Below are 21,363 nucleotides of genomic sequence, written 5' to 3'. Positions count from 1 at the left end.
CACACTGGTTTTCATCCAACTTCCTCTCAACGACTGATCGCACCCTCCCTTCCAAGATGCCAGTGAATACTTTGCCTGGTATACTAATCAATTAGATACCTCGATAGTTGTTGCAATTCTTCCTGTTCCCTCGCTTATAGATAGGTGCAATTACTGCTTTTGTCCAATCTGAAGGTACCTTACCAACACTCCACGCTAATTTTACTACTCTATGAAGCCATTTCTTCCCTGCCTTCCCACTATACTTCACCATTTCAGGTCTAATTTCATATATTCCTGCTGCCTTATGACAATGGAGTTTTTTTTTTACCATCCTTTCCACTTCCTGAAGCATAACTTCACCAACATCATTTTCCTCCTCCCCATTAGCTTGGCTGTTTGCAACACCACCAGGATGATTTCCTTTTACATTGAGAAGATGTTCAAAATACTCCCTCCACCTCTCCAGTGATTCTCTGGGATCTAATATGAGTTCACCTGAATTACTCAGAACACTGTTCATTTCCTTTTTCCCTCCCTTCGTAAGATTCTTTATTACTGTCCAGAAAGGTTTCCCTGCTGCTTGGCCTAGCCTTTCTAGGTTATTACCAAAATCGTCCCATGACTTCTTTTTGGATTCAACAACTATTTGTTTCGCTCTGTTTCTTTCATCTACGTACAAATCCCTGTCTGCCTCGGCCCTTGTTTGTAGCCATTTCTGATAAGCCTTCTTTTTACGTTTACAGGCTGCTCTCACTTCTTTATTCCACCAAGATGTTCGCCTTTTCCAATATTTACACACAGTTGTTCCTAGGCATTCCCTTGCTGTTTCCACCACAGCATCCCTGTATGCCACCCAATCACTTTCCATATCCTGAACCTGCTTACTGTCTACTGTTCGAAACTTCTCATTAATCATATCCATGTACTTCTGTCTAATTTCCTCGTCCTGGAGATTTTATACCCTTATTCGTTTGCAGACAGATTTCACTTTCTCCATCCTAGGCCTAGAGATACTTAGTTCACTGCAGATCAGATTGTGGTCTGTATCATCGAAAAATACGCGAAAATCTCGTACATTCCTAACAGATTTCCTGAATTCGAAGTCTGTTAAGATATATGGATCTGGTACCCCTAGCCTCCCATGTGTAGCGGTGAATAGCCTTATGCTTGAAGAATGTATTCGTAACAGCTAAACCCATACTAGCACAGAAGTCCAGCAAACGCTTCCCATTCCCATTTGCTTCCATATCTTCCCCACATTTACCAATCACCCTTTCGTATCCGTCAGTTCTATTCCCAAATCTCGCATTGAAATCGCCCATTAGCACTATTCTATCCTTGCTGTTGATCCTGACCACTATGTCACTCAATGCTTCATAAAACTTGTCAACTTCATCCTCATCTGCACCCTCACATGGTGAATACACGGACACAATTCTTGTCCTAATTCCTCCAACTGACAAATCTACCCACATCATTCGCTCATTTACGTGCCTAACAGAAACTATGTTGCGTGCAATGGTATTCCTTTCTAACACCCGTCAAATACGCTTTATAATCTCCTATCTCTTCCTCATTATCTCCCCTTACCCGAATATCACTTACTCCTAGCACATCCAGATGCATCCTTTTTGCTGACTCAGCCAGTTCTACTTTCTTTCGTACATAAGCCCCATTAATATTGATAGCTCACCATCGAATTCCATTTCGTTCGCCAAGTTGTTTCCAAGGAGTCCCTCGCCTGTCAAATTTGAGTGGGACTCCATTACTCCCATAGGTCCGAGGCTTGCTTAAAATGTTCTGAGCTCGGTAAATTCATGAAGCAGGATACTACCCTACTTGCACAGAGTCCAAGTGAGGATCTCTCCTCTAACGGGTTATGGACCACCGGTGAATTGTATAGTCCTAGCCGCCTGAGCACAAGGAGGGCCATGACTCAGAATATGTCCGAGATGCCCACTTCCATTCCGTAGCAACTGGTATCCCGACTCTCAGGACCACTTACTAGGCCACTCAGCCGTTGCCCATGGTTCACGCACTAGGACGTGACTACAGTAACCCACAAACATAAACCATTTTGTATTGCATCTAGGTAGATGGCAGTGCTAAAAACAAAATCGTCACTACAGGACGACAAAAATATTCAAGATACAGCAACATCATTTGCGACAAAAATTTAACACATGTTTCCTCATTTTGAAGAACGGGGCGTGTTTAACACAAACCAAAGTGGATTTGAAATAGAGATGAACAAAACGCGACCTCTTGAAAATAAAGGTAAAAAAGTGCCAGCTCAAGATATACATATAAATGCAACCACCAGCCCGTACACAATTCAGCAATTAATAAATGTGGATGACAAATTAGCAGATAAATCTTTTACTATTCTTAAAGAACCAGCATCTAATTTTCCAGAGACACTAGAGTCAGATATTAGGGAATTGTTAATGGTTTTAGTAATGTGTATACAGTGGCTAACAGCAGTGGTAAAATCAGAAGTGAAACATGGCGTTCCTTCCCTCTTAACTGCTTTTGGTCTTCATGAAGAACGAAGACATGGAGAAAATTCGTTAGGTCTTCGAGATATATAAATCGGTGAAGTATGCTTTCTATAATTCACGCTATTCCATCAATCTGTCCGATTGGTTTGACAACTCAGTTTCATTTGCATTTGGTTGGAAGGAATACGTTGCTGTGAACAAGATGCTCTGGTTTCATTCGTAGTTCATGGCGTAAAGTAAGGTTCTGTTTCGATAATTTTCTAAATTCAGCAAAATATAATTTTGCAAATTGTGATATTTACGTTGCATGAAATAAATTCTGTCTTGTTGAGTACTTTCTTGATGTATACATGCCAATATATATGAACGTAGATTTCACTTTTTTACAAAATTACATTATGATTTATATGTATTCATATACATATATTATGAACATTTTTCTCGTTACAGTATTTGTAAAATGACTATGTGCATATGTCTTACGAGCTTATTGTTGTTTTTATACAAAACTCTCCATACATAATTTGATTGTGGTAATATTCCACTATTCCAAGTTGAGAAAGTCTTCCCGTCCCCTCTTTGAAACGATGCGCCATTATTTGCTGGAAATTTGCATACAACTTAGTGATTTAATGTACTTCTTGTACAGCAACTGTAATCACAATGCCTGGAGGGTCGATTGGATAAGGTTCCTTGTCAGTACGGTAGTATCTAAAGGCGTTCAAATACGTCAGCCTTGTGTCGGTAGATTAACTGCCACGTAAAAGAGCTCCTACGGGTCAAAATTCCGCTACATCGGCGTCTCTGAAAACCGTACACGTAGTTAGGGGGACGTAAAACCTGCAACATTATTACTGGAATATTCTGTCCATGCAATTACCTCCAAGCACTGCTGAACACAGCGTCCAATACGGTGTTCCATCTTGTCCCGACGAGCACCCACTTTCACCATTCCAAGTGTCCGAAGACAGCCAGCAACAAAACGACGCTGTTCCTTCCAGCGCTCCCCTTCAGCACAAATTAGACCTGTAAATGTAAATTTAAAAAAGGAAATTAGTGAGTGGTTTGAATTTAGTGTGAGTAACATGTAAGATGCTTAATTCTGAAAATCAAACGGGTATAACGCAATGACGTAGCCACATTAAAACAGCCGATTCTGTTAAAACATTTGGAACCGGGCGAGTTGGCCGTGCGCGTAGAGGCGCGTGGCTGTGAGCTTGCATCCGGGAGATAGTAGGTTCGAATCCCACTATCGGCAGCCCTGAAGATGGTTTTCCGTGGTTTCCCATTTTCACACCAGGCAAATGTTGGGGCTGTACCTTAATTAAGGCCACGGCCGCTTCCCTCCAACTCCTAGGCCTTTCCGATCCCATCGTCGCCATAAGACCTATCTGTGTCGGTGCGACGTAAAGCCCCTAGCAAAAAAAAAAAACATTTGGATAGGTAAGTCGTGTGCTGTTGGCTCAGAGGAGGAGCACAAAGGTACCTTCATTAGTTAATTCCGATGGCTCGGGGACTGGATGTGTGTGCCGTCTTCAGCATTGGAGTTCATCATAGACAGGGCCCCATTCTCACAGACATGTAGGTCGCCTATAAGGTGTCAACTCGAAAGACCAGACCTCTCCGGAAGCTATACGACATTAAACTTGTTACCGTGTTTTTGTGGAGCGGAGAGGTGAAAGAAGGTGAATGGCAATTAGAAGATTAATATAAACTTTAAAATTATAGATATATTTTCTTTCTCTGCTATTTTTTATTTCTTTTCAAAGACAATCTTTACAATTCAGGTACAAAAGTTCATAAGACTGGATAACAATTTTAGAAAATCGAATAAGAATTAATTAAGAACTTTGAGCTTGAAGCTCCTTAATTATACATTCTCCAAGAGCGCAGCGGCTCCGTTCAAAAAACAGTCAAGGAGACAGATCTCCCAATTCCCTTGACACATAGTCAGAGTATCTTTGCTCTACAAATTTATCTAGGAGACTGCCCTACAAACCTCATAACATTGCAGCCTTCCAAAGGCACCATTCAACTTTTACATTAATAACCAGAGCACCTTTGCTCTAAAAAATTCACACTTTAAGAACCTATTTCCAGAAATGTCCGCGCCAATCAAAGGCACAAACTATATATTACAATTCAAGCAGTATGCTCAACAGTCTAACCTCTCAACATAAAAGGGATAAAATATAATTTCACAGGGGTATTGAATACCCATTCTACCGGGCCTTTGTGAAAAACAATTGGTTAAAATTACTGGCCTAAAAATCAAAATTGTGTGGAGGCGGACACTTGCTCTCCTTGGAAATTGAAATGAAAGGTCTAAAACCCCATTTGGGCTTATAGCCCTAAGTTACGGAACACGAATGGCCCAGCTTTTATACTCGAGAGGAACGTTCCAGAAAACTCTGGGCTAAAGCCCGACACACCCCCAATTTTGTATGGGTAATTAAATAAATACAAGACATTACCGATTGGCTGAAAAATAAATATACAAAATTTTATATTGGCCAACATCTTAAGTTGGCGGTAAGAGATAGAAGTGTTGCAATCTTTAACACGCCAAAAACAAAGAATAATCAACTCAATTTAGGAAACCTACGAATACAAAATAACTTTATCATTTTAGTAGTCAATATTCACACCAGAAGGCATAACATAACTTTATAGTAGAGACATAGGTAGAGAAATGTCCAAACTTCTTGGATTAGTTGTTGCGAATTTTAGACGGTAGATAGCGTTCTCCAAGGTGCTTCATTTGAATGAACGGGGCGGGTGTACCTTCCGGTACAAAGTTATTTAACCATCAATGACAAAGGTGAATCAACAATATTTTCACGTCAGCGATGCTCGCCGTTAATAATAAAAATATACATTCGTGAATATCTACTTTATTGGAGCTCCCACGGCAAAAATATACCAGACATAAATGACTGGAAATTATATTCTCTACAACTATTGTTATTTACACTTCTTAGAACTAATAATTGCGGAGATATTTCAAAGAATGGTAATTGCGATTATCTCCGTTATTATTTCCAGCTTTTCCATAAACCTAATATTAACGGAGCAATTTGCCATATCCTGTTTTGACCCCTTAATATTGCTACGACACTGTACAGCATTCAAATAATATATAGTCTAGTACACAACCCGACTATCCCCGAATCTACAAATACCGCATTTCGAGAGATTCTGTTTAGTCGTTCTGGCGTGACACAGACAGACAGACAGACAGACAGACAGACAGACAGACAGACAGACAGACAGACAGACAGACAGACAGACAGACAGACAGACAGACAGACAGACAGACAGACAGACAGACAGACAGACAGACAGACTCTCGAACTGAGCCCCCTTTCGAATTTTGATAATGCGACAAAAATACTTATATATACTGACAAAATTAGAATTTTATTAATGTAGATTAAAAACAGAAAGGAACCTGAAGAGCTGTGGGGAAACAAACTTCCAAAGCAGTCTTCAAATAATTATGGCTTTGCTCACCCAGCGTCACAGCGCAGCAATCCAGAAGATCGGGATTAAGAAATGGCGTGTAATACACGCGACGAAGCGGGGGTCCTCCACACAACACACTGGAGTCGAAATTAGACCGAGGTGCAAGTGCCAGCCCCGCGGTGTAGGGGTAGCGTGGCTGCCTCTTATCCGGAGGCTCTGGGTTCAGTTCCCGGCCAGGTCAGGGATTCATACCTGGATCTGAGGGCTGGTTCGAGGTCCACTCAGCCTACGTGATTACAATTGAGGAGCCATCTGACAGTGACATGGCAGCCCTGATCTCGAAAGCCAAGAATAAGGCCTAAGTGAACTCGTCGTGCTATCCACACGATACCCCACAATCTGCAAGCCTTCGGGCTGAGCAGCGGTCGCTTGGTAGGCCATGGCCCTTCGGGGCTGTTGCGCCATGGTGTTTGGTTACTTTATAAAACAAAACAAAAACCGTTCTTCTACCAATAAGTTCAGTTGGGTCTGTCTGTTAGGTCATCGGCCCGAAGGCTGGTTTGGTACTACGGTAGAATTATTGTCTAAATTTATATTGCCTGGCATCTCTGATTCCGTAGCGGAATGGTCATCGCGGCGGCTTTCAGGTTACTGGGCTTGTTTCCCGGCCGAGCCAGGGAATTTAGCCGCGCCTCGTTGATTACTCTGGCTCATTATTTTACATCATTCTAGGTTTGTACTTGCCTTAATACTCATCGCTTCTTATACAACACTACCAGTCATCACAGTGGAACACAATAATGAATACAACCATTCACGTTGTGATGGAGTAAGGAAGTGCATTCGGCCGTAAAACTGGGCCAAATTCAATTGTAGTCCCGATCCCAAATAACTGGGAAAAGGTCCAGGATAATAATAGTAATAATAATAATAATAATAATAATAATAATAATAATAATAATAATAATAATAATAATAATAATAATAATAATAATTAACATTTCCTGGTACATCAGAAAATTATCTGGGTATGGAAAACCCCTTCCTTAAAAACATTCGGAGTGATGAGGGTTAACAATCTTACCAAGTGAAACGTTTCCATCATTTCATGTAATATGGGCATAGTCACTACCTAAGTGGCTCTGGGATTACCGCACGCAGCACCCTGTTCCGGAAGGCCAAGGCCCCTGGCGCCCCGCAGGAAGGTCACCATCTACTGGACGCCCTTGCTCGTGTTGCAAACCTCAAGACACATACACACGACTAACCAGTTTTTTCTCACCACCAGCCGCTCTAATGTGATGTGATTATCTTCTATATCGCGCCTATATATAAACCTTAATCATAATGCTGTCTGCCAGAAATAGAATGTTGCGTGTCAGACCACAAACAAGAAAAAATTGGAAGCAGTCACTTGAGCACATTCATGCATAAAAAATAACTGATCAGACGATGAATCCAGTCACGATTCAATTATAGAGGTATTCACTCCACGGGAGATAAATACGGTATTTGTGAGTGGGACAGGTCAAGGATACGTTCTCTTCCCAGAACAAATTAAAATCTTTAGGGAGGGACCTGTATCTCAATAGAGGTTTCTTTATTGAATTCCGAGTCATTAAGGAGAAGAGCTCACAACTTACATTCATAACGCGTATACAAGTCGATGGTGGGTACAGTATTGAAGGAGAGTGCTGTGCAATACTTACGTGGACAGAACATAATTGTAAATGAAATGTGCCACATTCTCGTACACAAAACCTGTCACTAATATTAGATACTACTCTGTTGTCATTTCAATTAACGTACGGCGTATTTTCCAGGTGAATTCGGACAGCAGAAAAGTAGTATTTTTACCATTTTCGAGTAATATCTTAGATACCTAAATTAAGTGGTTAGAGATATTCACTTCTGCAGAACATCAGCTTACCCTGTTCAACATTCTTCATCATACAATGTTTAATATAGTATATTATTCTCACAGTTAATTTGTTTACAGAAATATTATGAGCAAACTATTACAGATAGGACCTTCAATTCTTTACAGTTTTACATATAATCCTGTACAGAATACAATCATTTCTTAAGAATTTAGTTATTTTATTAACATGTTCTGGTAATATATTTATTAAATCTGACCTACTTCCCCACATTTAAAAAATGTAAGTCCCTACGGTTTCCTCTAAAAAGCATAGACGAACTGTGTTTACAAAAATGAGAGCATCTTCCAGTGATACAATGAAAGTAAATTAATTTTCTCAGTTTTGGAATCTCGTGCAACAACTTTGTGTAACACTACACGAACAGCAATCGACAGAAGATTGCGAGAAGAGTCCACTTGCTGCGTTATGTGGCCATCAGACCTGCACCCAGAGTGATTTCTCTCAATGGCAATTCTTTATTATTTGCCGATTCGTATATCATTCACGGTCCAATGAATTTGTCAAAGTAGATTTATTCAACTGCCGAAATTAAAAGCATTAATGAATCGAGATCTCTTTTTTTTGAATTTTGGAATAAAAATTAAATTTACATTTTCATGATTATATCAACAATGCTGTAAACAATACACATTATTTACATATCACTAAAGCCTATATTATATGTGTGAAAATAAAACTTCATCCAGTTTTCTATCGCTGACGGTAACTAAAATATGGTCCCCGGAAGTTACAAAGAATGACAAACATTCTAACGATTTTTTCTATAATCCAGTCAGGATAATATGAGTATTAGTTATGAATAATCTTAATCGTTACGCTTTACTGAATCTCCTTTAAATTTTCGAAATTTTACATTAAGTTCATTTTTTGCCGTTTTTTCTCGATTTGATATGGAATATCCCGTAATGAATATTTATTGTTTTGCACGTTTCTTTGAAGAAAATGTATTATTCACTATTTTACGTACGGTATTTTCAGAGTGTAAACAACGCGAAATTTAGAGGTTCTGCAGAGCATACCCGGATAACAGCAATTATATGGACTCCTAATATCCCCGTTTATAAGACACCATTTGGGCTGATGACCAGAGATGTTCTGAGCCTCTGAATGAGCTAAACACTCTATCCCCCCGTAGTTTCGGGGTTACGGCCTTACCTTCCACTCCTTTAATTGGGCTTCCATGGACTCTACGGAGACAGTTTCGGCTTTTGTTTCAAGTTATTCAGGTTCATCTGCGTAGAACAGCTGTTTTTTGATACTGTCCTGAGACGATGCATTTTGCTCTAGAGGAACAAGATTCCGTGGTAAAGTTTTCATCTACACATGGTGAAAAAGCCATAGATATCAGTTGAGGGGTGTTAATAGGTCAGGGAACGGACTGTTGACGATATCTGTAACCTTAGAGAATTCTCTCATGGTAGTGACTAGCCGAGCGAAATTTGACAACCGATCGAGCTGACTTCATGGATCGGGCCTGAAACAGTTACTGCATTCAAGAGATGGTAGGTTCGAAACCCCACTGTTAGCAGCCCTGAAGATGGTTTTCCGTGGTTTCCTATTTTAACTTGTCTTCACCTTAAATAAGGTCACGGTCGTTTTCTTCCCTATCCCATGCCATCGTCGCCTAATACTTGCCTGAGTCTGGGTGACGTAAAAAGAAACGACAGCAGAGTTTTGATATGCCACTTGTAGTCGATAGGCGATGGGAAATCTCACTGTCTTGCCTTCCTTAAAAATGATTCATTGAATGCATGAATAAAGAAATCCTGGAGCTTAAGAATGTCTATTGTCTTGGTCCGGATAAAGACTAACATGAACGATGGTATTTTTACAGCAGTCAGCTGAATAATGGATGGAAAAACAATGAGAAAGTAAACAATTGGTAAGACCACACTCTGCTTTTACGGTTTACGGAGACGCCATGGTGCCAGAATTTAGTCCAGCAGGAGTTCTTTTAAGTGCCCGTAAATCTGCCGACGCAAGGCTGACGTATTTGAAAACCTCCAAATACCACCGGACTGAGCCAGGATCGAACCTGCTAAGTTGAGGCCAGAAAGCCAGCGCCTCAGCCGTCTGAGCCACTCAGCTCGGCTTAAATATTTTCTAAAATGTGCTGATACAGACTGTATAGTCTGGTGTTCAATAAATTGTACACTCTTCTACCCCTCTTTCCACACCGTGGTCAGGGTCGCGGGTGCGATCCGTGTCGCAGATGTGGACTTGAATCTGTTTTACGGCCGGATGGCCTTCCTGACGCCAACCATGCTGGAGGGATGTGTTAACTATTGCGCGTTTCTGTGATGTTGGTAGTGTGTTTTCTGTGTATGAAGGGGAGTGTGTTGGAACAAGCACAAACAAACCCCCAGTCCCCGAGTCAGATGAATTAAGCAGACGCGATTTAAGTCGGAAACTGAACCCGGGACTATCTGAACGTTTAGACCATTCGGCCAAGGAGCCAGACAATTTGTAACTTGCATCATTATAGGATATGTGTGAATCATTTGACAAGAAGATAATACCTTATCTAAATAATAGTCCACATCAAAAATCCGTATTGCTTATCCGCATAACACGGATTTTTCAATTTTATGTCGAAATGTCTCTCGTCACTTTCAGTTTGATGCTTGTCTACTATACGCCTACACTCTGTTGTAAGTTACTTGCTAGGAGAATAAAGGTGACTGAGAAGTCTTTAACGGTGATACGTTCCCAAGGGTTTTATAGACAGGGAATGTCTCCCCTATAGTGAATCGCTAAGGTATGCAAACATAAGTTGCTGTTGGGAGGATCAAGTGAGATGATATTTTGTTTAAATTAAATTAAATTAATATTTCTAGAAGGTAAATCTGCCAATATTTCGCCAATCTCAACCTATCTCTAAAATCCTTTCAATGCTGTCTCAATTAACTTACTGCCTTAAGCCTTGCTCATATTCTTGGGCTTCCTTAAAATGATTTCTCTCTCATTTTCATTTGAACTTCAGTCAAATTGTTGGGATGATTCCTGTCTAAGAGACTATGGCTCCTACCTCTACAAACTATCTGACAGGTTTTACTCCAACAGCAGATGATTAACGCGATGTCCTTAGTACCGGAAGAAGAAAGAACAAGAGGGTTAATATGTTGCTTTATTAACTGTGTAATAAAACGTCGCTTTTAAAATTAACTTCATATATAATATTTAAACGACATAATAATAATAATAATAATAATAATAATAATAATAATAATAATAATAATAATAATAATAATAATAATAATAATAATTTTACCAGTGGTACAGCTTCCCCGGCTACTTAAACTGCTTGCCTTCTCTACGGCCATCTATGCCTGTGGACATGAACTTTTAAAAACTTTCAAAACCTTTCTTCATCGACGGTTAGATGGCTCTGCCATCTATATGTTAGCAACAGCTAATGGCTAGGCACTAACTAAATCCTAAAGACATTTTTATTTTTGTAGTTGGTAAACTTTTTTTTCTGACGATAGCATTTTTTTTTCTGTACCGAAGTCGTCAACACTTCACCTGGTACCTCCTCTACTGTAATCGGCCTATCACATGCTTGCAACTATGTTCTCTAGCCAATCAAACCTGGGGGTTTGTATGGAAGTTCAGCCTATCAGCGTATTGTTTCTTAATTTAGTCTGCAACTTTCCCCTGTGGAACTATTTAAGGAGAGTAATTTAGGGCCGTCTTGTCTGAATTGTTCCAGTTCTTGAGAGTGCATCTTGACGGAGGCCAGAGAGGGTTAGGGGACGGGGCGCGGCCGGCTTGAAGAAGATCCAGCGTTACAAGGTAAAGGCAGAATTTACCTAAACATGTGATCGGGCCTGCTGGTAGTTCGAGGGGAAGATTTATCAATTTTCTTTCCTTTTTGGTGTTGAAATGTAGGACCTTCTGCGCAGTCTTCGGACTCTCTTTCTATTCCCTACTGGGAAAATATTTAACGTAAGGGAGCACGAGTTGTCTCCCCTTCAGCTTTAGAGCTGGGTGACTACATTTTTCAACCTCTAAATTTTGTATATCTTGTTTAGGCTTTTAAATTCTCAGCCTGTAGTCACCCTTTTTAGCATGGGATTAGCCTCTGTGTCATTGGGCCTTAATCCCACTTAGGTTCTCGTCTATCCCAGGATGTTCGTTAAGGAGTGCTGGTGTTTCTGGCCTGTTGTGTGTAACCTCTTTCTTTTAGTCATAAGGTCCTGTAGTATGGGCAATTATGACCCTGTTTATTCTTTATAGCACTTAGGGTAACCGTGTATATATTTTGGTTTCCTTTGGGAGCAGTGGTTAAACTTACTGTGGACCTTGGTAAAACATAAGCTGATATACTGATTGGCTGTTTGGGGCTAGTCTCTTGTATCATGAAGGTGAGACTCCTGTAAATTGCACCTGTGAGGACCAATTATGCTCTTTTGCATATAATTTAACGACTGGGAGTTTCTCTCCATTTGTTTAGTACCTGATTTAGGAGTTCTAAGTCCAAGGCACTGATGGAGTTGACGAGCTCCTTGTTAATATTTTTCAACTTTTCTTTATTATACTATTAAATTTCTCTCTTTGAATTTTAAGCAAGGAGAGAAATCCATTTTCAAAATTCGTTAAAGTAGAAGTTGCTCAAAGTAATCCTCTGTCCAGCCATTCAACCCAGGTGCTTGCTATTTATCTGTGAGCCACTGAATCGCGGTAACAACAGCAACAACAATAATAATAATAATAATAATAATAATAATAATAATAATAATAATAATAATAATTGAGGACGATTACCACCGCACCACTAAGCGTACGAGAGTACGAAAGAAGACCTTTAGAACTGTTCCGGTTTATTCTTTGAGTATTTAATGAAGAATATCATCTTAATAACGTCATGTGGTCAAAGAAGAGGTTATTATATAACTGAGATTTGATGCTGAGTGAGTTATACTTTGTAACGATTACTCAGTTATTTCATTTCACATCTGAGCTTGGGACCGACATTGACGAAGTTCGTATGCTGTTATGAAGTGTAACATGTCACTGGGAGAAGCTCAGAATCTAAGAACTTCACAATTGCATGGAAAGTCTGGTTTTCCAATTCAAAAGAGTATCCTCCCTCAACAGATAGACAGCGAGAACTGGCCACAAAGTTGAGTAGCTCAGATGGTAGAGCACTTGGGTTCTGAGCTCAAATTAGCGGATTCGACTGCGGTCCGGTCCAGTGATATTTAAGAATGCTCAAATACGCCAGCCTTGTGCCAATGAATTTATTAGCACGTAAAAGAAATCCTGAGGGACAAAATTCTGACACCTCGGCGTCTCCGCAACGTAAAAAGCAATACAATTACTATTATTAAAATATCTATTAAGGTCTAATGAAAAGAGAAGGATGTGAACAGCAGGTCAATAAACGTGATAAAAGTTCGCTATTATCTCTGGACGGTCTCAGAAAGAAACCAACGAAAGGCAGGAAGCAACACGGAAAGAAGAAGATAAACAGGAAAGTTATGCAAGAGGTCAAACACAATAAATACTGCTGATAGAGATTCTGTTGTGATGGCGAATGCAAACCTTGAGGAGCAGTTAAGGTAATGTATGTCATTCAAGCAGGCCAGCGGCATATGTGGGGCAAGGACCAGGACTCCACGAGACTAAGCGGCACGTGTCTCCGTCTGCCATCAATATGAAGATCTTTTCCTTATCGAAAGTAGTTGCGTAAAGCAGCCACTGAAGTTAAAAACAGGAGAAATTCTGGTGTATGTGAAGAGTTTGATTTTAATACGTATGTACTTCCTTCAGAGTCGTGTGGCGGCAGGACTACTACACTTATTATTTCATCCCCTTTCTGTATTAAACACACATAATTTTCATCATATTTACAGTTCGATGCTATTTCTCAACTTCACCTTCTATTTTAGCTCCAATTCCAAGTTCCCAAATGGAATAACATTCTCTTAAACATGAAAATGTTGCTCTGATGCGACTGAATAAACATGAAATGCTACTATGCAAATCGCTTTGGAAACATTTAGCTAATGCAAGAGATTTGAATAGGAAGAATGTATCATCTGATTAGCAGAAGACTACAGCGACTAGTCATTTTCTAAGTTCCCTGCTAATACCTTTCAAACTAGCCTGCTATAGTTACAGCCTAGGTCATACACTACATTCTCTTCCATTGACCCATGACCCATAACTTGCAATCAGTGGCGGCTCGTGTTAAAGTTCAACTGTATGTTGTAAGTCTGGTAGCAAAATGTATGATTTAGTGCCACGCGTGCGAACATGACATGTTTATACGGAGTAGAGGACTCCTACGTGACGTGGTGGTTTCGTCCCAAAATTTCAGCACGCAGTGACATGGCGATCTCCTTGAGAGACGAAGCCAGTAATTCAAAGATTTTCATCATTTTCAGTTACAAGGTAGCGCACAGAACCACGATAATAAACGTTCGTTCTGTCAGTTATTATCACCAGCGTGTTATATTTAATTCTCTTAAGAAGCGGCTGCCACTGGCTCAGATGTGTTTGCTCCTATCTTCCCATCCCTCTTCAGTTCGGCCGAATCACTTCACGGTTTCACAAGTATTAGTGGAAGAGGAATCAACGCGGGAGATTCTCGTTGCTAAAGGACTAAGGAGCTCACCAGCGCAGCTGGAATACAAGTGAAAACCCGACAGAATGACAGTTTCACATTAAGCCTTATGGTAACTAAAGGAATTTAAAATTACCCTTTCCTGAACGTGTGCGAGGAAAGCAATTACTAATATGTAATTTAGAAAATGGTGATCGATAGCCCATGTTCTTTGTGCGCCTGAAGTACAAGTGTGCTTAATCAGTGTGTGCATTTATAACTGATCGAGGCTAGGGTTAGAGAGAAGCAAACGTGCTATATGGTGGGTTCTATCCCGGTATTTGATTGGACGTGACAGTCGAGTAGTGAAAAGAAAACCTACAACCTGTCTTCCAGTCATTAACCGGGTCAGGGATGTAATGAATGAAGCATATATAGGCTGTTATTACAATGGGGTCGCCACTCCCAAGGTGATTTATTAATGAGTGATAAATGCTATGAAATGATAATGGAGAGTGTTGCTGGAATGAAAGATGACAGGGAAAACCGGAGTACCCGGAGAAAAACCTGTCCCGCCTCCGCTTTGTCCAGCACAAATCTCACTTGGGGTGACCGGGATTTGAACCACGGTATCCAGCGGTGAGATGCCGACGCGCTGCCGTCTGAGCCAAGGAGGCTACAGTCGAGTAGTACTGTATTAAAAATCACGTAAAACTGCAAGCTTCCTTGAAGTGGAAAACTACTGAAAACACCTTTCAAGAGGGTCGAGAGGGTATTTATATCATTATCGCAAAAGTTGTGGTATAGAGGTTCAGTGCACTGAGGGCATGATAGGTAAGTGGCATATCACTGGCTTCTCACCAAGGGCATCACGTTTCAATTTTTGAAGAGAAAATTCACGTCGCTTGTATTTCGGATTCCACATAAAACTAGAGGCCCTGTAGCTCGGATCACAATTTCAACAGTCACTTAAAACTAGAAGCGAGCTTGTTCATTGCAGAGACTCAAAACTCGACATCAGTTCCAGGCGGGTACGAGAGTCGAATTCAGTCCAACATCTACTTCGAGTTTATGACTGCCGTCCTCATCTGTGAAACATATGATATAGATGAAGTCCACAGCTATTCAAATTCAGCATAAAGAGTGAATAGGTGTTCGCTGACCTAGCCCGTGAGTCGGCGTTCGAGCAGGCCCACTTTGTTAGAAAGACATGTAAACGAGCAAAGAGTGTTATGTAGGGAGAGTTGCACGGTTGTTGGAGATAGCGCAAACACACATTCTCCGAGTCGACGGAATTAATCATTTAAGATTAAAATCCCAGGCTCGGTTGTGAATCGAGCCCCTAGCCCTCTAAACTGAGGGCGACTACACTGATCATTCAGCCAAGGAGCTGGACAAATTTGTGTCCTCGTCCCAAAGTGGTGCAGTACTTTTCACGCACACCCCCCAAATGGAGATATCTCTTTAATCACATTTCAGCCCTTCTGTCAATCTTAAATTTCTGACAGTACCGGGAATTCAACCCGGGCTCCGAGAACAGCATCTACTTGCCCTAACCGTTACATTGCGGAGGTCGACAATGGCATACTTATTTAATGTTGCTAGTTTTACGTCCAAAAAGTCTATTATTTTTACACTTTACGGAGACGCTGAAGGCCAAAATTTTTCCCACGATAATTATTTTACCGAGCTCGATAGCTGCAGTCTCTTAAGTGCGGCCAGTATCCAGTATTCGGGAGATAGTGGGTTGGAACCCCACCGTCGGCAGCCCTGAAGATGGTTTTCCGTGGTTTCCCATTTTCACACCAGGCAAATGCTGGGGCTGTACCTTAACTAAGGCCACGGACGCTTCCTTCCCATTCCTAGGCCTTTCCTGTCCTATCGTCGCCATAATACATATCTGTGTCGGTGCGACGTAAAACAAATAGCGATAATTATTTTTACTTGTACGTAGACTAATTTGAACACCTTCAAATACCCGCCAGCTTGAGCTACTGACAGAGCCATTTAGTCTGGTGGCGTGGGTTACTCTAACTGTAAATATCCGATTTCCACTGGAGCAAAAACAGAATTAGTCCCGACAGTCCAGAGTGGTACGTCGTAACCAGAATATTAGGGACTTGACCCCGACTAAGTCTTATTGCATATAAGAAGGTTCAATTAACTCGTATCGGTGAATTTAGTGAAATATAAAATATCTTCAATAATACTGTATAACATTCTATCACAGTCTTTTGAGGTCATTAGCAGATACTTGGTCATAAAATAATATTAATGTACCTCAAAAGACTGTGATAGAATGTTATACAGTATTTTTGAAGATATTTTATATTTCACTAAATTCACCGATACGAGTTAATTGAACCTTCTTATATGCAATAAGACTTAGTCGGGGTCAAGTCCCTAATATCGTACCAGGTGATATACAATTGCTCAAACTTACATTGTACAACGAATTTGGGAGGTACATAAATAACTGACTATTCTTTCATCAATGTCGTTTTACGTCCGTAGACTAATGGAACGTGCCTGCTCTACAAGGAACATTTGCTTTTTGCTAGGTGTCAAATATTTAGGATCCATGGACAATAAAAACCGGAGATAAAGGCCTTCACAGTTGCAATGGAAATATAATTAATACGAAAGAAACATGGATTTTTCAGAAACTAATGTGTAATTTTGGGAAGGATGGCCAATAATATAAAATATACATTACATTATGTAAATGAGCATTTTTTTTATTTGTACAATTATGAACACAGTGACTTCATCAATCACTGCTGATCTGCATTTAGGGCAGTCGCCCAAGTGGCAGATTCCTTATCTGTTGTTTTCCTAGCCTTTTCTTAAATGATCGCAAAGAAATTGGAAAATTATTGAACATTTCCTTTGGTAAGTTATTCCAATCCCTAACTCCCCTTCCTATAAACTAATATTTGCCCCAATTTGTTCTCTTGAATTCCAACTTTATCTTCATATCGTGATCTTTCCTACTTTTAAAGACACCACTCAAACGTATTCGTCTACTGATGTCCTCCCACGCCATCTCTCCACTGACAGCTCGGAACATACCATTTAATCGAGCAGCTCGTCTCCTTTCTCCCAAGTCTTCCCAGCCCAAACTTTGCTACATTTTTCTAACGCTACTCTTTTGTCAGAAATCACCCAGAACAAATCGAGCTGCTTTTCTTTGGATTGTTTCCAGTTCTTGAATCAAGTAATCCTGGTGAGGGTCCCATACACTGGAACCATACTCTAGTTGGGGTCTTACGTGAGACTTATATGCCCTTTCCTTTACATCCTTACTACAACCCCTAAATACCCTCATAACCAAATGCAGAGATCTGTACCTTTTATTAACAATCATATTTATGTGATTACCCCAATGAAGGTCTTTTCTTACATTAACACCTAGGTACTTACAACGATCCCCAAAAGGAACTTTCACCCCATCAACACAGTAATTAAAACTGATAGGACTTTTCCTATTTGTGAAACTCACAACCTGACTTTTAACCCCGTTTATCATCATACCATTGCCCACCGTCCATCTCACACCCTGCAGCCGTCACAATCCTGTAACTTATTTATTACTCTGTACAAAATAACATCATCTGCTAACAGCCTTATCTCTCATTCCACTTCTTTACACATATCATTGATATATACACTGACTGACAGAGCAAATGCAACACCAAGAAGGAGTGGTCAGAACTTTATGCCAATTGCAGGGTAGACCGACGTCACTGAGGTATGCTCATGATGTGAAATGCGCTGCTGTGCTGCGCACGTAGCGAACGATAAATGGGACACGGCGTTGGCGAATGGCCCACTTCGTACCGTGATTTCTCAGCCGACAGTCATTGTAGAACGTGTTGTCGTGTGCCACAGGACACGTGTATAGCTAAGAATGCCAGGCCGCCGTCAACGGAGGCATTTCCAGCAGACAGACGACTTTACGAGGGGTATGGTGATCGGGCTGAGAAGGGCAGGTTGGTCGCTTCGTCAATTCGCAGCCGATACCCATAGGGATGTGTCCACGGTGCAGCGCCTGTGGCGAAGATGGTTGGCGCAGGGACATGTGGCACGTGCGAGGGGTCCAGGCGCAGCCCGAGTGACGTCAGCACGCGAGGATCGGCGCATCCGCCGCCAAGCGGTGGCAGTCCCGCACGCCACGTCAACCGCCATTCTTCAGCATGTGCAAGACACCCTGGCTGTTCCAATATCGACCAGAACAATTTCCCGTCGATTGGTTGAAGGAGGCCTGCACTCCCGGCGTCCGCTCAGAAGACTACCATTGACTCCACAGCATAGACGTGCACGCCTGGCATGGTGCCGGGCTAGAGCGACTTGGATGAGGGAATGGCGGAACGTCGTGTTCTCCGATGAGTCACGCTTCTGTTCTGTCAGTGATAGTCACCGCAGACGAGTGTGGCGTCGGCGTGGAGAAAGGTCAAATCCGGAAGTAACTGTGGAGCGCCCTACCGCTAGACAACGCGGCATCATGGTTTGGGGCGCTATTGCGTATGATTCCTTGTCACCTCTAGTGCGTATTCAAGGCACGTTAAATGCCCACCGCTACGTGCAGCATGTGCTGCGGCCGGTGGCACTCCCGTACCTTCAGGGGCTGCCCAATGCTCTGTTTCAGCAGGATAATGCCCGCCCACACACTGCTCGCATCTCCCAACAGGCTCTACGAGGTGTACAGATGCTTCCGTGGCCAGCGTACTCTCCGGATCTCTCACCAATCGAACACGTGTGGGATCTCATTGGACGCCGTTTGCAAACTCTGCCCCAGCCTCGTACGGACGATCAACTGTGGCAAATGCTTGACAGAGAATGGAGAACCATCCCTCAGGGCACCATCCGCACTCTTATTGACTCTGTACCTCGACGTGTTTCTGCGTGCATCGCCGCTCGCGGTGGTCCTACATCCTACTGAGTCGATGCCGTGCGCATTGTGTAACCTGCATATCGGTTTGAAATAAACATCAATTATTCATCCGTGCCGTCTCTGTTTTTTCCCCAACTTTCATCCCTTTCGAACCACTCCTCCTTGGTGTTGCATTGTCACTGTCAGTTAGTGTATATATAAGAAAACATAAAAGTCCAATAATACTGCCTTGAGGAACTCCCCTCTTAATTACTACAGGGTCACATAAAGCTTCGCCTACTCTAGTTCTCTTTCTATTTTCTAGTAATATAGCCACCCATTCAGTCATTCTTTTTTCTAGTCCAATAGCACTCGTTTTTGCCAGTAGTCTTCCATGATCTACTCTATCATATGCCTTAGATAGGTCAGTCGCAATACAGTCCATTTGGCCTCCTGAATCCAGGATATCCGCTACTTCTCGCTGAAATCCTACAAGCTGAGCTTCAGTGGAATAACCTTTCCTAAACCCAAACCCAGACATTTCTAAGAGCTTGCTTTCATTATGTGAGCATTACAAGCAGGAAAAATGCAAGCCAACTTTCAAAGCGTGGTACATCCCTACATGTTTCCCGCAGTGAGCACTTCGACGAAATCTGGTTGGCTGCAGTTATCGAACCGAGCTAGTTGGCCATGCCGTTAGGGGCGCGCAGCTGAGAGCTTGCATTCGGGAGATAGTGGGTTTGATCCCCACTGTAGGTTTTTCCGTGGTTTCCGATTTTCGCACCAGCCAAATGCTGGGGTTATACCTGCATTGAGGCAATGGCCGCTTCCTTCCCACTCCTAGCTCTTTCCTATCCCATCGTCGCCATAAGACGTATGTGTGTGGCGGTACGACCTAAAGCAACTTCTGAAGTTATCTCGGAAACAACCTTGGGCTAATCCACCATAGAAACTGAACTCCAGTGGTGTTTGAAATTATCCAGGATAATCTTTGGTGAAATCAAACTGGAGAATATCAATTCAGACCACGTTTTCAAATCACACTGTCGAGAATTGCAAATGCACAAAAGACTTAAGAGGAATAAAACGCTCTCTGTTGATAGCAGAAGGTACCATTAGCGTGTCTGTGATACATTTAACAACATTTTTGTACGATTGAAAGAAGAACACATATGTTAGCTGCACTGTGAATGTATGTTTTCGTCATCTCTATTTGATGTCCAAGAGTCAACCAGAATAACAATTCTACCTTTATCCTGTAAATCTGGTCACAATACTTATTCTAGGAAAACAAAATCTCTCGGTCATACATCATGCGACAAAACAAGCAGTACTGAAATGAGAAAGGTGTTCTGAACATCAGGATACGTCATTATGCAATGTTACGGCGGCAACATGTATCTAACTGCGACGATACAGCACGTATTCAAAATGTGCCCCCTCACGTCTCATGCAGTGTTCATGAATTCCTGAAGTGTTTCTAACCTACTGATGAACACAGGTTGTCAGAAGGATATTGAGTCATAACAAATGAACAAACATTAACAAATTTAAACTTTTTTTTCTTCTGGTTTGTAAATGGGTGGATTTACCTAATTTTGGGGTGCTGAATACATTGGTAAAATCAGTTTTTCTCTATGACGTCACATTTCCTAGATATATAGCAGAATAAAGAATGGTAATAGCGAAAATTGACACAATTAAGTCAAACAAAAATACAAATTCAGAACGTTTGAAATCAATACGATTTTGTATGCATATATGGGCATCATGCCAATTAAAGGTCCAAATTAGTTCAGAAGGTATTTTCACCTTTAATCGTCTTTGGTTTTTGAAAAATGCGACGACGGAGCTCTTCTTTTGTTTGCAGTTTCATCACTCTCCCTAACAGGACCCCAGCAGTAGTCACCCATCATCGAAGGGTTCCAATGGCCTTGGTAACGGTGTTGCATGGTAAGAGTGTCTTGGTGAAAGCGTTCACCATGCTCATCGCTTACGACTACCAAATTTTCCGGGAAGAAATCAAATGTAAAAAGCGAATTTTAAGCG

At 41.4% G+C, this 21,363-nt stretch overlaps 1 protein-coding gene across 4 annotated transcripts in view; it reads right to left on the bottom strand.

Annotated features, from left to right (window-relative positions):
* Positions 1-21,363, bottom strand: part of phtm (phantom) — a 486,877-nt gene that overhangs the window by 155,335 nt on the left and 310,179 nt on the right. For all 4 annotated transcript variants that reach the window (XM_067139510.2, XM_067139509.2, XM_067139508.2 and 1 more), the window contains one exon: positions 3,364-3,509. In XM_067139510.2, coding sequence (XP_066995611.2) covers positions 3,364-3,509 — 146 coding nt within the window. The remainder of the gene's footprint in view (positions 1-3,363; positions 3,510-21,363) is intronic.

The sequence above is a fragment of the Anabrus simplex genome, chromosome 2 (assembly GCF_040414725.1).
Source record: "Anabrus simplex isolate iqAnaSimp1 chromosome 2, ASM4041472v1, whole genome shotgun sequence".
NCBI classification, from domain to species: domain Eukaryota; kingdom Metazoa; phylum Arthropoda; class Insecta; order Orthoptera; family Tettigoniidae; genus Anabrus; species Anabrus simplex.
Note: the sequence above shows the minus strand (reverse complement) of the source record. Positions and strands in the feature narration are given on the sequence as shown.